The sequence below is a fragment of the Bombina bombina genome, chromosome 7 (genome assembly GCF_027579735.1).
Source record: "Bombina bombina isolate aBomBom1 chromosome 7, aBomBom1.pri, whole genome shotgun sequence".
Taxonomy (NCBI): domain Eukaryota; kingdom Metazoa; phylum Chordata; class Amphibia; order Anura; family Bombinatoridae; genus Bombina; species Bombina bombina.
Genome location: NC_069505.1, coordinates 425,644,771 through 425,667,225, shown reverse-complemented (window position 1 = coordinate 425,667,225; position 22,455 = coordinate 425,644,771). Strand labels below are relative to the sequence as shown.

The window sequence follows — 22,455 nt, the reverse complement described above, 5'->3', positions numbered from 1 at the left end:
TCTCCTCTTTCAATATAACACACACTACTTCAATAGAGCCCTCTCCTCTCTCAATATAACACACACTACTTCTATAGACTACCCTCATCTCTCAATATAACACACACTGCTTCTATAGAGCCCTCTCCTCTTTCAATAAAACACACACTACTTCTATAGAGCCCCCTTCTATCTCTCAATATAACACACACTACTTCTATGGAGCCCTCTCCTCTTTCAATAAAATACACACTACTTCTATAGAGCCCCCTTCTATCTCTCAATATAACACACACTACTTCTATGGAGCCCTCTCCTCTCTCAATATAACACACACTACTTCTATAGAGCCCCCTTCTCTCTCTCAATATAACACACACTACTTCTATAGAGCCCCCTCCTCTCTCAATATAACACACACTACTTCTATAGAGCCCCCTCCTCTCTCAATATAACACACACTAATTCTATAGAACCCTCTCCTCTCTCTGAATATAACACACATTACTTCTATAGAGCCCCTCCTCTCTCAATATAACACACACTGCTTCTATAGAGCCCTCTCCTCTCTCAATATAACACACACTACTTCTATAGAGCCCCCCTCCTCTCCTCTCTCAATATAACACACACTACTTCTATAGAGCCCCCTCCTCTCTCAGTATAACACACACTACTTCTATAGAGCCCCCTTCTCTCTCAATATAACACACACTACTTCTATAGAGCCCTCTCCTCTCTCAATATAACACACACTACTTCTATAGAGCCCTCTCCTCTCTCAATATAACACACACTACTTCTATAGAGCCCTCTCCTCTCTAAATATAACACACACTACTTCTATAGAGCACCCTCATCTCTCAATATAACACACTCTACTTCTATAGAGCCCTCTCCTCTCTCAATATAATACACACTACTTCTATAGAGCCCTCTCCTCTCTCAATATAACACACACTACTTCTTTAGAGCCCCTCCTCTCTCAATATAATACACACTACTTCTATAGAGCCCCTACTCTCTCAATATAATACACACTACTTCTATAGAGCCCTCTCCTCTCTCAATATAACACACACTACCACTATAGAGCCCTCTCCTCTCTCAATATAACACACACTACCTCTATAGAGCCCCCTTCTCTCTCAATATAACACACACTACTTCTATAGAGCCCCCTTCTCTCTCAATATAACACACACTACCTCTATAGAGCCCTCTCCTCTCTCAATATAACACACACTACCTCTATAGAGCCCCCTTCTCTCTCAATATAACACACACTACTTATATAGAGCCCCCTCCTCTCTCAATATAACACACACTACTTCTATAGAGCCCCCTTCTCTCTCAATATAACACACACTACCTCTATAGAGCCCCCTTCTCTCTCAATATAACACACACTACCTCTATAGAACCCTCTCCTCTCTCAATATAACACACACTAATTCTATAGAGCCCCCTTCTCTCTCAATATAACACACACTACCTCTATAGAGCCCCCTTCTCTCTCAATATAACACACACTACCTCTATAGAGCCCCCTTCTCTCTCAATATAACACACACTACTTCTGTAGAGCCCCCCTCCTCTCTTCTCTCAATATAACACACACTACCTCTCTATAGCCCCCTTCAACTCCATTCATGTTAGTGCTGAGCTAGTTGGGAAGTGAGCAGCTACTTTTATAAAGTTCTGGAGAGCTGTGAGAGCAACAGCAGCCAGAGCTCCCGTACAGACCTCCGTCTGTTTCACACACTTTTTCAGGAAGATACTTTCTGATGTCTGGAATTATGAGCTATGTGGTAGCCTAAGTGAAATTGTGACCTTCTCTCAAAAGGACAGTTATCACGTTGTAATTACAAGGTGTTGTCCTGCAATAAACATACTAGTTGAGTGTGAAAACTTACTAAATACATTAACATCCTTCTTTCTGTAATTATTTTTAGTGGCCTAACTCCTGGCTTATTTGGAGAGGGACACAGGTAACCACTGTACTTAGGTAGATTACAAGTGGAGCGCTAATTATTGCTTCCGCTCCTTCGTGCAAGCGCATTACAAGTTGAAAATTAAATGTTTTCCCACAAAGGCTTACCCTGCGCACACAAAAAGCCAAAGTGATAATATAGTGACCTGACCACTTTAACGTATTCCCCCATAGAAGGTAATGAAGCAAGAAAGTGGAAAAAACTAACAATTCTACTCGTTCGCAAACCCGATTGCATAGTCTCAAGTGCGCTAATACGAGATGAAAATATTATATTATATAAGTATGTCACATTCCAATGTTCTTCACATAGCAAGGTATGTTCTATTTATTCATTAATACATATTTCTAAATATATATATATAGGAATATCTATTTAAAAAATACATAGAATTTCTTCTGCTATGTGAAGAACATTTGAATGGGAAATAATTACAGTAAATACACAGTATAACACTTTATTAAAAATGAATATTGCATAAATATGATTTTACATGTTTTCATCTACTTGATTGCAAAGGATCCAGTGCACATATATATATATATACCGGTATGCTGAACAGGACTCGGCAAAGATCCCAACTGCCCAACACATAAGAAGGCACCACAGATTGTTCCAAACACCTTTATTGTGTCAAACACATAACGTGTAGGGGTGTGTTGTTATACGTTGTGTGTGTATTACTATTCATGTGACCAAGGCCTCTGTGGGGGGCCGAAACGTTATGTGCTTGACACAATAACGGTGTTAGGAACAATCTGTGGTGCCTGCTTTATGTATTGGGCAGTTGGGATCTTTGCTGAGTCCTGTTCAGCATACCGGTCTATTCTGTTTTTGGCAGAGCACGCAGTGTTTGGAGGTGATGGTGAGTGCTGATCTACTACTGTATATATATATATATATATATATATATATGTGTGTGTGTGTGTGTGTACATATGTTTGTATGTGTTTATATGTGCATATTTGTCTGTAAATACATATACATTATTAGACATGTACTGTATATATCTATATATATGTACATATGTTTGTATGTGCTTATATGTGTATATTTGTCTGTAAATACATAAATACACATATAAATAGACATGTACACACAATTGTGAATATACACACATATACATATTTAGACGTGTTGTGTATGTTTGTATCTCTATGTTAAAGCCCTTTGCAGTCCTTTAGTTTTCTAAAACCTGAGACCTCATATCTTTTAAAACATTTTTTATGTTTTAATGTTTAAATCCTATTGAGGGTCTACATTGTGCACTTCTAATTCTCAGAACTAGAAAACCCACTATTTTTCAGAATTTGAAATGGGGGGGGGGGGAATAAATAATTAAAGGATTTTGCAATTTTATTACTGTCCCTGTAAAGTAAGTTTTATATCCGCACAGTATAAATGAGCAGCTAATCACTGCATTTTACAAAAGATCTGATTACAAAATAATGTTCTATAAGCATTTAAACTCTCATTTTGTTAACAAAATTTGCATTGTTTTGCAGTTTAAAGACTCCCACCTTGAAAAGCCTTCTGAATATGTTCATTATACCTACTCTGCTGCAGCTGATTAGCAACAGATATACATGAGATACTGAACTTTTCAAGCAGTCACTGTGTAGCATGTTGTAGGGTCGGTGTTAGGAATCTTAAAGGAAAACAAATCCAGCCTCTCTGTGGTAATGGAAACACCACAATGTTTATATTTAAATTACAAAGAAATATAGGCAAATTAAATAAATAAATTTCATTGCAAACGTTTTCAAAGACATAATTAACGGTTTTATTTTATGAGGAGTTTCATTCTGAGTTTAATGTCTCTTTCAAAACGGAAGATACAGTGCAAGAAAAAAAGCAAAGAAGAAAATGCTTCGAAACAGCCTTTAACCCTGGCTTCAATTGCTGGAGAGGGATACAACACATTATCCAGCAACATGTTGCAGGCTTCTATGGCAACCAAACGGTTAAGTGGTATCATTTCTTCTTTAAAGCGGATATCTAAAATATATATATATTTATAATATTAACAAACTATCTGATGACAAAGCGGACCAGCTCATTTTCTCTGAATTTTCCTGAAACTGGAAGAAATTGTGCATACGATTTATTTTTTTATTAAAAAATATAGTCTGTCTGGAGATTTCTGTTCTTCACAGCATCCGTAAGTATTTGTTACCTTAAAGTATTTTTTGTGCTTTTTTTGTTTTAAATAAATATTGTCTGTACAATGTCAGGTTTATTCCAGCGATGCCCCCCCCCCCTTTGCACTTCACGAGACTAAACATTTATCCATCTTTGGTTTCTCACTTTTCGTGGACACTGGGCTGTGGTTACCTGTCGTGAGAGAAGTGATATGTTAGATATAATGCAGGATATTATTTTATACAACAGCTGTATTGTAGTAATCCCAGCTGCAACACATAAATGTTATTGATATGGTATCCCCCCCCCCCCCCGAATATTATTTATATATATATATATATATATATATATATATATATATATATATATATATATATATATATTTTTTTATAAATCTATTACATGTTACTGTTTTCTTAGGATAGCCTTATGCATGTCCCAGTCAGTTTTTAATTTGTTTAGTCCCTGTGTTTACCACCTCTATTGGAAGTTTGTTCCATGAATCCACCACCCTTTCTGTAAAAGACTGCTTCCTCACATTTCTCCTAAATCTGCCACCCTCTAATGTAAAAGGACAGAATACACCAGAATTGTTATTGTTTAAAAGATAGATAGTCCCTTGATTACCCATTCCCCAGTTTTGCATAACCAGCACAGTTATATTAATTCACTTTTTACCTTTGTGATTACCTTGTATCTAACCCTATGCTGACTGTCCTTATCTCAGTTCTTTTGACAGACTTTTGTTTTAGCCAATCAGTGCTGACTCATAAATAATTCCACGGGAGTGAGCACAATGTTCTTTATATTGCAATTAACTAGCACTGTCTAACTGTGAACAACATAAGAGGCAGCCTTCAAGGGCTTAGAAATTATCATATGAGCCTACCTAGGTTTAGCTTTCAACTAAGAATACAAAGAAAACAAAGCAAATTTGATGATAAAACTAAAATCTGAATCAAGAAAGTTAAGATTGTAACCCCTTGTTTTGGTATCCTTTTTTGTTGTTGTGGAAAATGCTTTCAGCTTGTACTTTATTAAGTCCCTTGATGTATTTGAAGGTTTCTATCATGTCACCTCTTCCCTTCTCTCCTCTAAACTATAAATAATTAGATCCTAGAGTGTTTGTTTTATATTTTAGACCATGTACCATTTATTAGCGTCCTTTGGACAGTTTCTAGTTTATTTAAAGCCATCTGGAGATATGGTCTACAGATAAAGTTGTCAGCTGTCCCTCCACAAAAATACTGAACAATCAGTCAAAGACTGTGCACGATGGCTGGGGTCACACAATAACCTCTCACAAGCTCTACCTAAGCCACCACTCCTGATTGACCATGCATATTTTTCACAACTGAGCAATCATTTTACCCCCTTGACTGCACTTTTCTTTCTGCTACTTATTTGTAATGCGTTGAGGCATTGGAGGCCTTTTACACTTAACTAACACTCAGAGACTTTGAAGGGACATGAAACTCAACATTTTTCTTTCATGATTTAGACAGAACAAACCATTTTTAAAAAGTTTCCAATTTACTTCTATTATCAAATTTACTTTGTTCTCATGTTATTTTTTGTTGAAGAGATATCTAGATAGGTAGGTATCCTGCAGCACTACATGACAGGAAATAGTGCCGCCATCTAATGCTCTTGCTAATGTATAAAACTGATGCCATATAGTGCTTTTGCTAATGTATAACATTGTTATAAAACTGCTGCCATCTACTGCTCTTGCTAATGTATAACATTATTATAAAACTGCTGCCATCTAGTGCTATTGCTAATGTATAACATTGTTATAAAACTACTGCCATCTAGTGCTCTTGCTAATGTATAACATTGTTATAAAAATGCTGCCATCTAGTGGTCTTGCTAATGTATCACGTTGTTATAAAACTGCTGCCATCTAGTGCTCTTGCTAATGTATAACATTGTTATAAAACTACTGCCATCGAGTGCTCCTGCTAATGTATAACATTATTATATAACTGCTGCCATCTAGTGCTCCTGCTAATGTATAACATTATTATAAAACTTCTGCCATCTAGGGCTCCTGCTAATGTATAACATTGTTATAAAATTGCTGCCATATTGTGCTCTTGCTAATGTATAGCATTGTTACAAAACTACCTCCATATAGTGCTCTTGCTAATGTATAACATTGTTAAAAAAACTGCTACCATATAGTGCTCTTGCTAATGTATAACATTATTATAAAACTGCTGCCATCTAGTGCTCTTGCTGATGTATAACATTATTATAAAACTGATGCCATCTAGTGATCTAGCTAATGTATAACATTATTATAAAACTGCTGCCATCTAGTGCTCTTGCTGATGTATAACATTATTATAAAACTGATGCCATCTAGTGATCTAGCTAGTGTATAACATTATTATAAAACTGCTGCCATCTAGTGCTCTTGCTAATGTATAACATTATTATAAAACTGCTGCCATCTAGTGCTCTTGCTGATGTATAACATTATTATAAAACTGATGCCATCTAGTGATCTAGCTAATGTATAACATTATTATAAAACTGCTGCCATCTAGTACTCTTGCTAATGTATAACATTATTATAAAACTGCTGCCATCTAGTGCTCTTGCTGATATATATTATTATAAAAATGCTGCCATATAGTGCTCTTGCTAATGTATAAACTTATTATAAAACTGCTGCCATCTAGTGCTCTTGCTAATGTATAACATTATTATAAAAATGCTGCCATCTAGTGCTCTTGCTAATGTATAACATTATTATAAATCTGCTGCCATCTAGTGCTCTTGCTAATGTATAACATTATTATAAAACTGCTGCCATCTAGTGCTCTCGCTAATGTATAACATTGTTATAAAACTGCTGCCATCTAGTGCTGTTGCTAATGTATAACATTATTATATAACTGCTGCCATCTAGTGCTCTTGCTAATGTATAACATTGTTACATAACTGCTGCCATCTAGCGCTCTTGCTAATGTATAACATTGTTATATAACTGCTGCCATCTAGTGCTCTTGCTAATGTATAACATTGTTATAAAACTGCTGCCATCTAGTTCTCATGCTAATGTATAACAGTATTATATAACTGCTGCCATCTAGTGCTCCTGCTAATGTATAACATTATTATAAAACTGCTGCCATCTAGTGCTCTTGCTAATGTATAACATTGTTACATAACTGCTGCCATCTAGTGCTCTTGCTAATGTATAACATTATTATATAACTGCTGCCATCTAGTGCTCTTGCTAATGTATAACATTGTTATAAAACTGCTGCCATCTAGTGCTCTTGCTAATGTATAAGATTATTATAAAACTGCTGCCATCTAGTGCTCTTGCTAATGTATAACATTGTTATATAACTGCTGCAATCTAGTGCTCTTGCTAATGTTTAACATTGTTATAAAACTGCTGCCATCTAGTGCTCTTGCTAATGTATAACATTGTTACATAACTGCTGCTATATAGTACTACAGACACATGCACACTCCCAAACTTACCTTCCTGCTTTTTAACAAAGGATAACATAAACACAGAGAACATTTGATAATAGAATTAAATTTGAAAGTAATTAAAATTAATTCTCTTTCTGAATCATGAAAGAAAAATGTTGGTTTCATGCACCTTTAAAAAACTAGACATTTAGGTGTCCAGTATTTTGGTGAAGATTAAATATTTGACTGTCCGGCTGAATACTGGGCACCTGGCAACCCTATCTACAGAACTGTGCACAGTATTTCACACAAGGCCAAACTAGTGATCTGAACCTTACTATTTCTGCTACTAATACTGACAGCACAGTTTACTTGCTTCATGTCACTGCCTATGGTACATTTAACCTGGCTCAATTCACTGTGGTACCTTTTATTAGTGACAGTTCCCTATGGCACATTTTACTAGTGATATATCACTGTAGTACCTTTTATTAGTGACAGTTCCCTATGGCACGTTTCACTAGTGATATATCACTGTGGTACCTTTTATTAGTGACAGTTCCCTATGGCACGTTTCACTAGTGATATATCACTGTGGTACCTTTTATTAGTCACAGTTCCCTATGGCACGTTTCACTAGTGATATATCACTGTGGTACCTTTTATTAGTCACAGTTCCCTATGGCACGTTTTACTAGTGATATATCACTGTGGTACCTTTTATTAGTGATAGTTGCCTATGGCACGTTTTACTAGTGATATATCACTGTGGTACCTTTTATTAGTCACAGTTCCCTATGGCACATTTTACTAGTGATACATCACTGTGGTACCTTTTATTAGTGATAGTTGCCTATGGCACATTTTACTAGTGATATATCACTGTGGTACCTTTTATTAGTGATAGTTGCCTATGGCACGTTTTACTAGTGATACATCACTGTGGTACCTTTTATTAGTGATAGCTCCCTATGGCACGTTTTACTAGTGATACATCACTGTGGTACCTTTTAATGGTGATAGTTCCCTATGGCATGTTTTACTAGTGATACATCACTGTGGTACCTTTTATTAGTGACAGTTCCCTATGGCACGTTTTACTAGTGATATATCACTGTGGTACCTTTTATTAGTCACAGTTCCCTATGGCACGTTTTACTAGTGATATATCACTGTGGTACCTTTTATTAGTCACAGTTCCCTATGGCACGTTTTACTAGTGATATATCACTGTGGTACCTTTTATTAGTCACAGTTCCCTATGGCATGTTTTACTAGTGATATATCACTGTGGTACCTTTTATTAGTGACAGTTCCCTATGGCATGTTTTTCTAGTGATACATCACTGTGGTACCTTTTATTAGTGACAGTTCCCTATGGCACGTTTTACTAGTGATATATCACTGTGGTACCTTTTATTAGTGATAGTTCCCTATGGCACATTTTACTAGTGATATATCACTGTGGTACCTTTTATTAGTGACAGTTCCCTATGGCACGTTTTACTAGTGATACAACACTGTGGTACCTTTTATTAGTGATAGTTCCCTAGGGCACTTTTTAGTGATACATCACTGTGTTACCTTTTAATATTGATATTTCCCTATGGCACGTTTTACTAGTGATACATCACTGTGGTACCTTTTATTAGTGATAGCTCCCTATGGCACTTTTTACTAGTGATACATCACTGTGGTACCTTTTAATAGTGATAGTTCCCTATGGCACGTTTTACTAGTGATACATCACTGTGGTACCTTTTATTAGTGATAGTTCCCTATGGCACGTTTTACTAGTGATACATCACTGTGGTACCTTTTATTAGTGATAGTTCCCTATGGCACGTTTTACTAGTGATATATCATTGTGGTACCTTTTATTAGTGATAGTTCCCTATGGCACATTTTACTAGTGATATATCACTGTGGTACCTTTTATTAGTGATAGTTCCCTATGGCACGTTTTACTAGTGATATATCACTGTGGTACCTTTTATTAGTGATAGTTCCCTATGGCACATTTTACTAGTGATACATCACTGTGGTACCTTTTATTAGTGACAGTTCCCTATGGCACGTTATACTAGTGATATATCACTGTGGTACCTTTTATTAGTGATAGTTCCCTATGGCACATTTTACTAGTGATATATCACTGTGGTACCTTTTATTAGTGACAGTTCCCTATGGCACGTTTTACTAGTGATACAACACTGTGGTACCTTTTATTAGTGACAGTTCCCTAGGGCACTTTTTAGTGATACATCACTGTGGTACCTTTTATCATTGATATTTCCCTATGGCACGTTTTACTAGTGATACATCACTGTGGTACCTTTTATTAGTGATAGCTCCCTATGGCACATTTTACTAGTGATACATCACTGTGGTACCTTTTAATAGTGATAGTTCCCTATGGCATGTTTTACTAGTGATACATCACTGTGGTACCTTTTATTAGTGATAGTTCCCTATGGCACGTTTTACTAGTGATATCATTGTGGTACCTTTTATTAGTGATAGTTCCCTATGGCACATTTTACTAGTGATATATCACTGTGGTACCTTTTATTAGTGATAGTTCCCTATGGCACGTTTTACTAGTGATATATCATTGAGGTACCTTTTATTAGTGATAGTTCCCTATGGCACATTTTACTAGTGATATATCACTGTGGTAACTTTTATTAGTGACAGTTCCCTATGGCACGTTTCACTAGTGATATATCACTGTGGTACCTTTTATTAGTGACAGTTCCCTATGGCACGTTTTACTAGTGATATATCACTGTGGTTCCTTATATTGGTGACAGTTCCCTATGGCACATTTTACTAGTGATATATCACTGTGGTTCCTTATACTGGTGACAGTTCCCTATGGCACTTTTTACTAGTGATATATCACTGTGGTTCCTTATACTGGTGACAGTTCCCTATGGCACTTTTTACTAGTGATATATCACTGTGGTTCCTTATACTGGTGACAGTTCCCTATGGCACTTTTTACTAGTGATACATCACTGTGGTTCCTTATATTGGTGACAGTTCCCTATGGCACTTTTTACTAGTGATATATCACTGTGGTTCCTTATATTGGTGACAGTTCCCTATGGCACATTTTACTAGTGATATATCACTGTGGTTCCTTATACTGGTGACAGTTCCCTATGGCACTTTTTACTAGTGATATATCACTGTGGTTCCTTATACTGGTGACAGTTCCCTATGGCACTTTTTACTAGTGATATATCACTGTGGTTCCTTATACTGGTGACAGTTCCCTATGGCACTTTTTACTAGTGATATATCACTGTGGTTCCTTATACTGGTGACAGTTCCCTATGGTACTTTTTACTAGTGATATATCACTGTGGTTCCTTATACTGGTGACAGTTCCCTATGGCACTTTTTACTAGTGATATATCACTGTGGTTCCTTATACTGGTGACAGTTCCCTATGGCACTTTTTACTAGTGATATATCACTGTGGTTCCTTATATTGGTGACAGTTCCCTATGGCACATTTTACTAGTGATATATCACTGTGGTTCCTTATATTGGTGACAGTTCCCTATGGCACTTTTTACTTGTGATATATCACTGTGGTTCCTTATATTGGTGACAGTTCCCTATGGCACATTTTACTAGTGATATATCACTGTGGTTCCTTATATTGGTGACAGTTCCCTATGGCACATTTTACTAGTGATATATCACTGTGGTTCCTTATACTGGTGACAGTTCCCTATGGCACTTTTTACTAGTGATATATCACTGTGGTTCCTTATACTGGTGACAGTTCCCTATGGCACTTTTTACTAGTGATACATCACTGTGGTTCCTTATATTGGTGACTGTGGTTCCTTATACTGGTGACAGTTCCCTATGGCACTTTTTACTAGTGATACATCACTGTGGTTCCTTATACTGGTGACAGTTCCCTATGGCACTTTTTACTAGTGATATATCACTGTGGTTCCTTATATTGGTGACAGTTCCCTATGGCACATTTTACTAGTGATATATCACTGTGGTTCCTTATATTGGTGACAGTTCCCTATGGCACATTTTACTAGTGATATATCACTGTGGTTCCTTATACTGGTGACAGTTCCCTATGGCACTTTTTACTAGTGATATATCACTGTGGTTCCTTATACTGGTGACAGTTCCCTATGGCACTTTTTACTAGTGATATATCACTTTGGTTCCTTATATTGGTGACAGTTCCCTATGGCACATATTACTAGTGATATATCACTGTGGTTCCTTATATTGGTGACAGTTCCCTATGGCACGTTTTACTAGTGATATATCACTGTGGTTCCTTATATTGGTGACAGTTCCCTATGGCACATGTTACTTGCGATATATCACTGTGGTTCCTTATATTGGTGACAGTTCCCTATGGCACATTTTACTAGTGATATATCACTGTGGTTCCTTATATTGGTGACAGTTCCCTATGGCACATTTTACTAGTGATATATCACTGTGGTTCCTTATATTGGTGACAGTTCCCTATGGCACTTTTTACTAGTGATATATCACTGTGGTTCCTTATATTGGTGACAGTCCCTATGGCACTTTTTACTAGTGATATATCACTGTGGTTCCTTATACTGGTGACAGTTCCCTATGGCACTTTTTACTAGTGATATATCACTGTGGTTCCTTATATTGGTGACAGTTCCCTATGGCACATTTTACTAGTGATATATCACTGTGGTTCCTTATATTGGTGACAGTTCCCTATGGCACATTTTACTAGTGATATATCACTGTGGTTCCTTATATTGGTGACAGTTCCCTATGGCACATTTTACTAGTGATATATCACTGTGGTTCCTTATACTGGTGATAGTTCCCTATGGCACTTTTTTCTAGTGATATATCACTGTGGTTCCTTATATTGGTGACAGTTCCCTATGGCACATTTTACTAGTGATATATCACTGTGGTTCCTTATATTGGTGACAGTTCCCTATGGCACTTTTTACTAGTGATATATCACTGTGGTTCCTTATACTGGTGATAGTTCCCTATGGCACTTTTTCTAGTGATATATCACTGTGGTTCCTTATATTGGTGACAGTTCCCTATGGCACTTTTTACTAGTGATATATCACTGTGGTTCCTTATATTGGTGACAGTTCCCTATGGCACATTTTACTAGTGATATATCACTGTGGTTCCTTATATTGGTGACTGTTCCCTATGGCACATTTTACTAGTGATATATCACTGTGGTTCCTTATATTGGTGACAGTTCCCTATGGCACATTTTACTAGTGATATATCACTGTGGTTCCTTATATTGGTGACAGTTCCCTATGGCACATTTTACTAGTGATATATCACTGTGGTTCCTAGTATTGGTGACAGTTCCCTATGGCACTTTTTACTAGTGATATATCACTGTGCTTCCTTATACTGGTGACAGTTCCCTATGGCACATTTTACTAGTGATATATCACTGTGGTTCCTTATATTGGTGACAGTTCCCTATGGCACATTTTACTAGTGATATATCACTGTGGTTCCTTATATTGGTGACAGTTCCCTATGGCACATTTTACTAGTGATATATCACTGTGGTTCCTTATATTGGTGACAGTTCCCTATGGCACATTTTACTAGTGATATATCACTGTGGTTCCTTATATTGGTGACAGTTCCCTATGGCACTTTTTACTAATGATATATCACTGTGGTTCCTTATATTGGTGACAGTTCCCTATGGCACATTTTACTAGTGATATATCACTGTGGTTCCTTATATTGGTGACAGTTCCCTATGGCACATTTTACTAGTGATATATCACTGTGGTTCCTTATACTGGTGACAGTTCCCTATGGCACTTTTTACTAGTGATATATCACTGTGGTTCCTTATACTGGTGACAGTTCCCTATGGCACATTTTACTAGTGATATATCACTGTGGTTCCTTATATTGGTGACAGTTCCCTATGGCACATTTTACTAGTGATATATCACTGTGGTTCCTTATACTGGTGATAGTTCCCTATGGCACTTTTTTCTAGTGATATATCACTGTGGTTCCTTATACTGGTGACAGTTCCCTATGGCACTTTTTACTAGTGATATATCACTGTGGTTCCTTATACTGATGACAGTTCCCTATGGCACTTTTTACTAGTGATATATCACTGTGGTTCCTTATACTGGTGACAGTTCCCTATGGCACTTTTTCCTAGTGATATATCACTGTGGTTCCTTATATTGGTGACAGTTCCCTATGGCACATTTTACTAGTGATATATCACTGTGGTTCCTTATACTGGTGATAGTTCCCTATGGCACTTTTTACTAGTGATATATCACTGTGGTTCCTTATACTGGTGACAGTTCCCTATGGCACTTTTTACTAGTGATACATCACTGTGGTTCCTTATATTGGTGACAGTTCCCTATGGCACATTTTACTAGTGATACATCACTGTGGTTCCTTATATTGGTGACAGTTCCCTATGGCACATTTTACTAGTGATATATCACTGTGGTTCCTTATACTGGTGACAGTTCCCTATGGCACTTTTTACTAGTGATATATCACTGTGGTTCCTTATATTGGTGACAGTTCCCTATGGCACATTTTACTAGTGATATATCACTGTGGTTCCTTATATTGGTGACAGTTCCCTATGGCACTTTTTACTTGTGATATATCACTGTGGTTCCTTATATTGGTGACAGTTCCCTATGGCACATTTTACTAGTGATATATCACTGTGGTTCCTTATATTGGTGACAGTTCCCTATGGCACATTTTACTAGTGATATATCACTGTGGTTCCTTATACTGGTGACAGTTCCCTATGGCACTTTTTACTAGTGATATATCACTGTGGTTCCTTATACTGGTGACAGTTCCCTATGGCACTTTTTACTAGTGATACATCACTGTGGTTCCTTATATTGGTGACTGTGGTTCCTTATACTGGTGACAGTTCCCTATGGCACTTTTTACTAGTGATACATCACTGTGGTTCCTTATACTGGTGACAGTTCCCTATGGCACTTTTTACTAGTGATATATCACTGTGGTTCCTTATATTGGTGACAGTTCCCTATGGCACATTTTACTAGTGATATATCACTGTGGTTCCTTATATTGGTGACAGTTCCCTATGGCACATTTTACTAGTGATATATCACTGTGGTTCCTTATACTGGTGACAGTTCCCTATGGCACTTTTTACTAGTGATAAATCACTGTGGTTCCTTATACTGGTGACAGTTCCCTATGGCACTTTTTACTAGTGATATATCACTTTGGTTCCTTATATTGGTGACAGTTCCCTATGGCACATATTACTAGTGATATATCACTGTGGTTCCTTATATTGGTGACAGTTCCCTATGGCACGTTTTACTAGTGATATATCACTGTGGTTCCTTATATTGGTGACAGTTCCCTATGGCACATTTTACTTGCGATATATCACTGTGGTTCCTTATATTGGTGACAGTTCCCTATGGCACATTTTACTTGCGATATATCACTGTGGTTCCTTATATTGGTGACAGTTCCCTATGGCACATTTTACTAGTGATATATCACTGTGGTTCCTTATATTGGTGACAGTTCCCTATGGCACATTTTACTAGTGATATATCACTGTGGTTCCTTATATTGGTGACAGTTCCCTATGGCACTTTTTACTAGTGATATATCACTGTGGTTCCTTATATTGGTGACAGTCCCTATGGCACTTTTTACTAGTGATATATCACTGTGGTTCCTTATACTGGTGACAGTTCCCTATGGCACTTTTTACTAGTGATATATCACTGTGGTTCCTTATACTGGTGACAGTTCCCTATGGCACTTTTTACTAGTGATATATCACTGTGGTTCCTTATACTGGTGACAGTTCCCTATGGCACTTTTTACTAGTGATATATCACTGTGGTTCCTTATATTGGTGACAGTTCCCTATGGCACATTTTACTAGTGATATATCACTGTGGTTCCTTATATTGGTGACAGTTCCCTATGGCACATTTTACTAGTGATATATCACTGTGGTTCCTTATACTGGTGACAGTTCCCTATGGCACTTTTTACTAGTGATATATCACTGTGGTTCCTTATACTGGTGACAGTTCCCTATGGACACTTTTTACTAGTGATATATCACTGTGGTTCCTTATACTGGTGACAGTTCCCTATGGCACATTTTACTAGTGATATATCACTGTGGTTCCTTATATTGGTGACAGTTCCCTATGGCAGATTTTACTAGTGATATATCACTGTGGTTCCTTATATTGGTGACAGTTCCCTATGGCACATTTTACTAGTGATATATCACTGTGGTTCCTTATACTGGTGACTAGTTCCCTATGGCACTTTTTTCTAGTGATATATCACTGTGGTTCCTTATATTGGTGACAGTTCCCTATGGCACATTTTACTAGTGATATATCACTGTGGTTCCTTATATTGGTGACAGTTCCCTATGGCCTACTAGTGATATATCACTGTGGTTCTTACGTCCCTATGGCAATACTATCACTGTGGTTCCTTATATTGGTGACAGTTCCCTATGGCACATTTTACTAGTGATATATCACTGTGGTTCCTTATACTGGTGATAGTTCCCTATGGCACTTTTTTCTAGTGATATATCACCGTGGTTCCTTATATTGGTGACAGTTCCCTATGGCACTTTTTACTAGTGATATATCACTGTGGTTCCTTATATTGGTGACAGTTCCCTATGGCACATTTTACTAGTGATATATCACTGTGGTTCCTTATATTGGTGACAGTTCCCTATGGCACATTTTACTAGTGATATATCACTGTGGTTCCTTATATTGGTGACAGTTCCCTATGGCACATTTTACTAGTGATATATCACTGTGGTTCCTTATATTGGTGACAGTTCCCTATGGCACATTTTACTAGTGATATATCACTGTGGTTCCTAGTATTGGTGACAGTTCCCTATGGCACTTTTTACTAGTGATATATCACTGTGCTTCCTTATACTGGTGACAGTTCCCTATGGCACATTTTACTAGTGATATATCACTGTGGTTCCTTATATTGGTGACAGTTCCCTATGGCACATTTTACTAGTGATATATCACTGTGGTTCCTTATATTGGTGACAGTTCCCTATGGCACATTTTACTAGTGATATATCACTGTGGTTCCTTATATTGGTGACAGTTCCCTATGGCACATTTTACTAGTGATATATCACTGTGGTTCCTTATATTGGTGACAGTTCCCTATGGCACATTTTACTAGTGATATATCACTGTGGTTCCTTATACTGGTGACAGTTCCCTATGGCACTTTTTACTAGTGATATATCACTGTGGTTCCTTATACTGGTGATAGTTCCCAATGGCACTTTTTTCTAGTGATATATCACTGTGGTTCCTTATATTGGTGACAGTTCCCTATGGCACATTTTACTAGTGATATATCACTGTGGTTCCTTATATTGGTGACAGTTCCCTATGGCACTTTTTACTAGTGATATATCACTGTGGTTCCTTATATTGGTGACAGTTCCCTATGGCACATTTTACTAGTGATATATCACTGTGGTTCCTAGTATTGGTGACAGTTCCCTATGGCACTTTTTACTAGTGATATATCACTGTGCTTCCTTATACTGGTGACAGTTCCCTATGGCACATTTTACTAGTGATATATCACTGTGGTTCCTTATATTGGTGACAGTTCCCTATGGCACATTTTACTAGTGATATATCACTGTGGTTCCTTATATTGGTGACAGTTCCCTATGGCACATTTTACTAGTGATATATCACTGTGGTTCCTTATACTGGTGACAGTTCCCTATGGCACATTTTACTAGTGATATATCACTGTGGTTCCTTATATTGGTGACAGTTCCCTATGGCACATTTTACTAGTGATATATCACTGTGGTTCCTTATATTGGTGACAGTTCCCTATGGCACATTTTACTAGTGATATATCACTGTGGTTCCTTATACTGGTGACAGTTCCCTATGGCACTTTTTACTAGTGATATATCACTGTGGTTCCTTATACTGGTGACAGTTCCCTATGGCACATTTTACTAGTGATATATCACTGTGGTTCCTTATATTGGTGACAGTTCCCTATGGCACATTTTACTAGTGATATATCACTGTGGTTCCTTATACTGGTGATAGTTCCCTATGGCACTTTTTTCTAGTGATATATCACTGTGGTTCCTTATACTGGTGACAGTTCCCTATGGCACTTTTTACTAGTGATATATCACTGTGGTTCCTTATACTGATGACAGTTCCCTATGGCACTTTTTACTAGTGATATATCACTGTGGTTCCTTATACTGGTGACAGTTCCCTATGGCACTTTTTCCTAGTGATATATCACCGTGGTTCCTTATATTGGTGACAGTTCCCTATGGCACATTTTACTAGTGATATATCACTGTGGTTCCTTATACTGGTGACAGTTCCCTATGGCACTTTTTACTAGTGATATATCACTGTGGTTCCTTATACTGGTGACAGTTCCCTATGGCACTTTTTACTAGTGATACATCACTGTGGTTCCTTATATTGGTGACAGTTCCCTATGGCACATTTTACTAGTGATACATCACTGTGGTTCCTTATATTGGTGACAGTTCCCTATGGCACATTTTACTAGTGATATATCACTGTGGTTCCTTATACTGGTGACAGTTCCCTATGGCACTTTTTACTAGTGATATATCACTGTGGTTCCTTATACTGGTGACAGTTCCCTATGGCACATTTTACTAGTGATATATCACTGTGGTTCCTTATACTGGTGACAGTTCCCTATGGCACTTTTTACTAGTGATATATCACTGTGGTTCCTTATATTGGTGACAGTTCCCTATGGCACATTTTACTAGTGATATATCACTGTGGTTCCTTATACTGGTGACAGTTCCCTATGGCACTTTTTACTAGTGATATATCACTGTGGTTCCTTATACTGGTGACAGTTCCCTATGGCACTTTTTACTAGTGATACTATCACTGTGGTTCCTTATATTGGTGACAGTTCCCTATGGCACATTTTACTAGTGATACATCACTGTGGTTCCTTATATTGGTGACAGTTCCCTATGGCACATTTTACTAGTGATATATCACTGTGGTTCCTTATACTGGTGACAGTTCCCTATGGCACTTTTTACTAGTGATATATCACTGTGGTTTCTTATACTGGTGACAGTTCCCTATGGCACTTTTTACTAGTGATATATCACTGTGGTTCCTTATATTGGTGACAGTTCCCTATGGCACATTTTACTAGTGATATATCACTGTGGTTCCTTATACTGGTGACAGTTCCCTATGGCACTTTTTACTAGTGATATATCACTGTGGTTCCTTATACTGGTGACAGTTCCCTATGGCACTTTTTACTAGTGATATATCACTGTGGTTCCTTATACTGGTGACAGTTCCCTATGGCACTTTTTACTAGTGATATATCACTGTGGTTCCTTATATTGGTGACAGTTCCCTATGGCACGTTTTACTAGTGATATATAACTGTGGTTCCTTATATTGGTGACAGTTCCCTATGGCACATTTTACTTGCGATATATCACTGTGGTTCCTTATATTGGTGACAGTTCCCTATGGCACATTTTACTAGTGATATATCACTGTGGTTCCTTATATTAGTGACAGTTCCCTATGGCACATTTTACTAGTGATATATCACTGTGGTTCCTTATATTGGTGACAGTTCCCTATGGCACTTTTTACTAGTGATATATCACTGTGGTTCCTTATATTGGTGACAGTTCCCTATGGCACTTTTTACTAGTGATATATCACTGTGGTTCCTTATGCTGGTGACAGTTCCCTATGGCACTTTTTACTAGTGATATATAACTGTGGTTCCTTATATTGGTGACAGTTCCCTATGGCACATTTTACTTGCGATATATCACTGTGGTTCCTTATATTGGTGACAGTTCCCTATGGCACATTTTACTAGTGATATATCACTGTGGTTCCTTATATTAGTGACAGTTCCCTATGGCACATTTTACTAGTGATATATCACTGAGGTTCCTTATATTGGTGACAGTTCCCTATGGCACTTTTTACTAGTGATATATCACTGTGGTTCCTTATATTGGTGACAGTTCCCTATGGCACTTTTTACTAGTGATATATCACTGTGGTTCCTTATACTGGTGACAGTTCCCTATGGCACTTTTTACTAGTGATATATCACTGTGGTTCCTTATACTGGTGACAGTTCCCTATGGCACTTTTTACTAGTGATATATCACTGTGGTTCCTTATACTGGTGACAGTTCCCTATGGCACTTTTTAATAGTGATATATCACTGTGGTTCCTTATATTGGTGACAGTTCCCTATGGCACATTTTACTTGTGATATATCACTGTGGTTCCTTATACTGGTGATAGTTCCCTATGGCACTTTTTTCTAGTGATATATCACTGTGGTTCCTTATACTGGTGACAGTTCCCTATGGCACTTTTTACTAGTGATATATCACTGTGGTTCCTTATATTGGTGACAGTTCCCTATGGCACTTTTTACTAGTGATATATCACTGTGGTTCCTTATATTGGTGACAGTTCCCTATGGCACATTTTACTAGTGATATATCACTGTGGTTCCTTATATTGGTGACAGTTCCCTATGGCACATTTTACTAGTGATATATCACTGTGGTTCCTTATATTGGTGACAGTTCCCTATGGCACATTTTACTAGTGATATATCACTGTGGTTCCTTATATTGGTGACAGTTCCCTATGGCACATTTTACTAGTGATATATCACTGTGGTTCCTTATATTGGTGACAGTTCCCTATGGCACATTTTACTAGTGATATATCACTGTGGTTCCTAGTATTGGTGACAGTTCCCTATGGCACTTTTTACTAGTGATATATCACTGTGGTTCCTTATACTGGTGACAGTTCCCTATGGCACATTTTACTAGTGATATATCACTGTGGTTCCTTATATTGGTGACAGTTCCCTATGGCACATTTTACTAGTGATATATCACTGTGGTTCCTTATATTGGTGACAGTTCCCTATGGCACATTTTACTAGTGATATATCACTGTGGTTCCTTATATTGGTGACAGTTCCCTATGGCACTTTTTACTAGTGATATATCACTGTGGTTCCTTATATTGGTGACACTTCCCTATGGCACATTTTACTAGTGATATATCACTGTGGTTCCTTATATTGGTGACAGTTCCCTATGGCACATTTTACTAGTGATATATCACTGTGGTTCCTTATACTGGTGACAGTTCCCTATGGCACTTTTTACTAGTGATATATCACTGTGGTTCCTTATATTGGTGACAGTTCCCTATGGCACATTTTACTAGTGATATATCACTGTGGTTCCTTATATTGGTGACAGTTCCCTATGGCACTTTTTACTAGTGATATATCACTGTGGTTCCTTATATTGGTGACAGTTCCCTATGGCACATTTTACTAGTGATATATCACTGTGGTTCCTTATATTGGTGACAGTTCCCTATGGCACTTTTTACTAGTGATATATCACTGTGGTTCCTTATATTGGTGACAGTTCCCTATGGCACATTTTACTAGTGATATATCACTGTGGTTCCTTATATTGGTGACAGTTCCCTATGGCACTTTTTACTAGTGATATATCACTGTGGTTCCTTATATTGGTGACAGTTCCCTATGGCACATTTTACTAGTGATATATCACTGTGGTTCCTTATATTGGTGACAGTTCCCTATGGCACTTTTTACTAGTGATATATCACTGTGGTTCCTTATACTGGTGACAGTTCCCTATGGCACTTTTTACTAGTGATATATCACTGTGGTTCCTTATATTGGTGACAGTTCCCTATGGCACATTTTACTAGTGATATATCACTGTGGTTCCTTATATTGGTGACAGTTCCCTATGGCACATTTTACTAGTGATATATCACTGTGGTTCCTTATATTGGTGACAGTTCCCTATGGCACATTTTACTAGTGATATATCACTGTGGTACCTTATATTGGTGACAGTTCCCTATGGCACATTTTACTAGTGATATATCACTGTGGTTCCTTATATTGGTGACAGTTCCCTATGGCACTTTTTACTAGTGATATATCACTGTGGTTCCTTATATTGGTGACAGTTCCCTATGGCACTTTTTACTAGTGATATATCACTGTGGTTCCTTATACTGGTGACAGTTCCCTATGGCACATTTTACTAGTGATATATCACTGTGGTTCCTTATATTGGTGACAGTTCCCTATGGCACTTTTTACTAGTGATATATCACTGTGGTTCCTTATATTGGTGACAGTTCCCTATGGCACATTTTATTAGTGATATATCACTGTGGCACTTCAGTACATTCTCAAGGTGTTTTACTGTCCTTTTCAACTCATAATATTGTGGATATCTTTAAAGGGGTATGAAATCCAACATTTTTCTTTCATGATTCAGACAGCCATTTTAAACAACTTTCTAAATGACTTCTATTATCAATTTTTTTTGTTTCTTTTGTATCTTTTGTTAAAAAGCAGGGAGGTATGCTCAGGAGCGTGCATGTGTCTGGAGCGCTATATTGCAGCAGTTTTACAAGAATGTTATCCATTTGCAAAAGCACTAGATGGCAGCACTATTTCCTGCTATATAGCGCTCCGGATGCTACCTAGGTATCTCTTAAACAAAGAATATCATGGGAACAAAGCAAATTTGATTATAGAAGTAAATTGGGAACTTTTGTAAAAATATAGTGTTATCTGTGTCTGTCTAAATCAGAAAAAAACGTTTTTGAATTTCATATCCTTTTGTCATTCTTATATATTACCAGCAGGGGGTGCATCCTGCAT

General features: G+C 37.4%; 1 protein-coding gene across 1 annotated transcript in view; it reads right to left on the bottom strand.

Moving 5' to 3' along the window:
- Positions 1–3,732: 3,732 nt before the first annotated feature.
- FAM83F (family with sequence similarity 83 member F) overlaps positions 3,733–22,455 on the bottom strand; it is an 818,594-nt gene continuing 799,871 nt past the window's right edge. Inside the window, exon 5 of the mRNA XM_053721291.1 lies at positions 3,733–4,307. Coding sequence (XP_053577266.1) covers positions 4,243–4,307 — 65 coding nt within the window. The 3' untranslated portion in view covers positions 3,733–4,242. The remainder of the gene's footprint in view (positions 4,308–22,455) is intronic.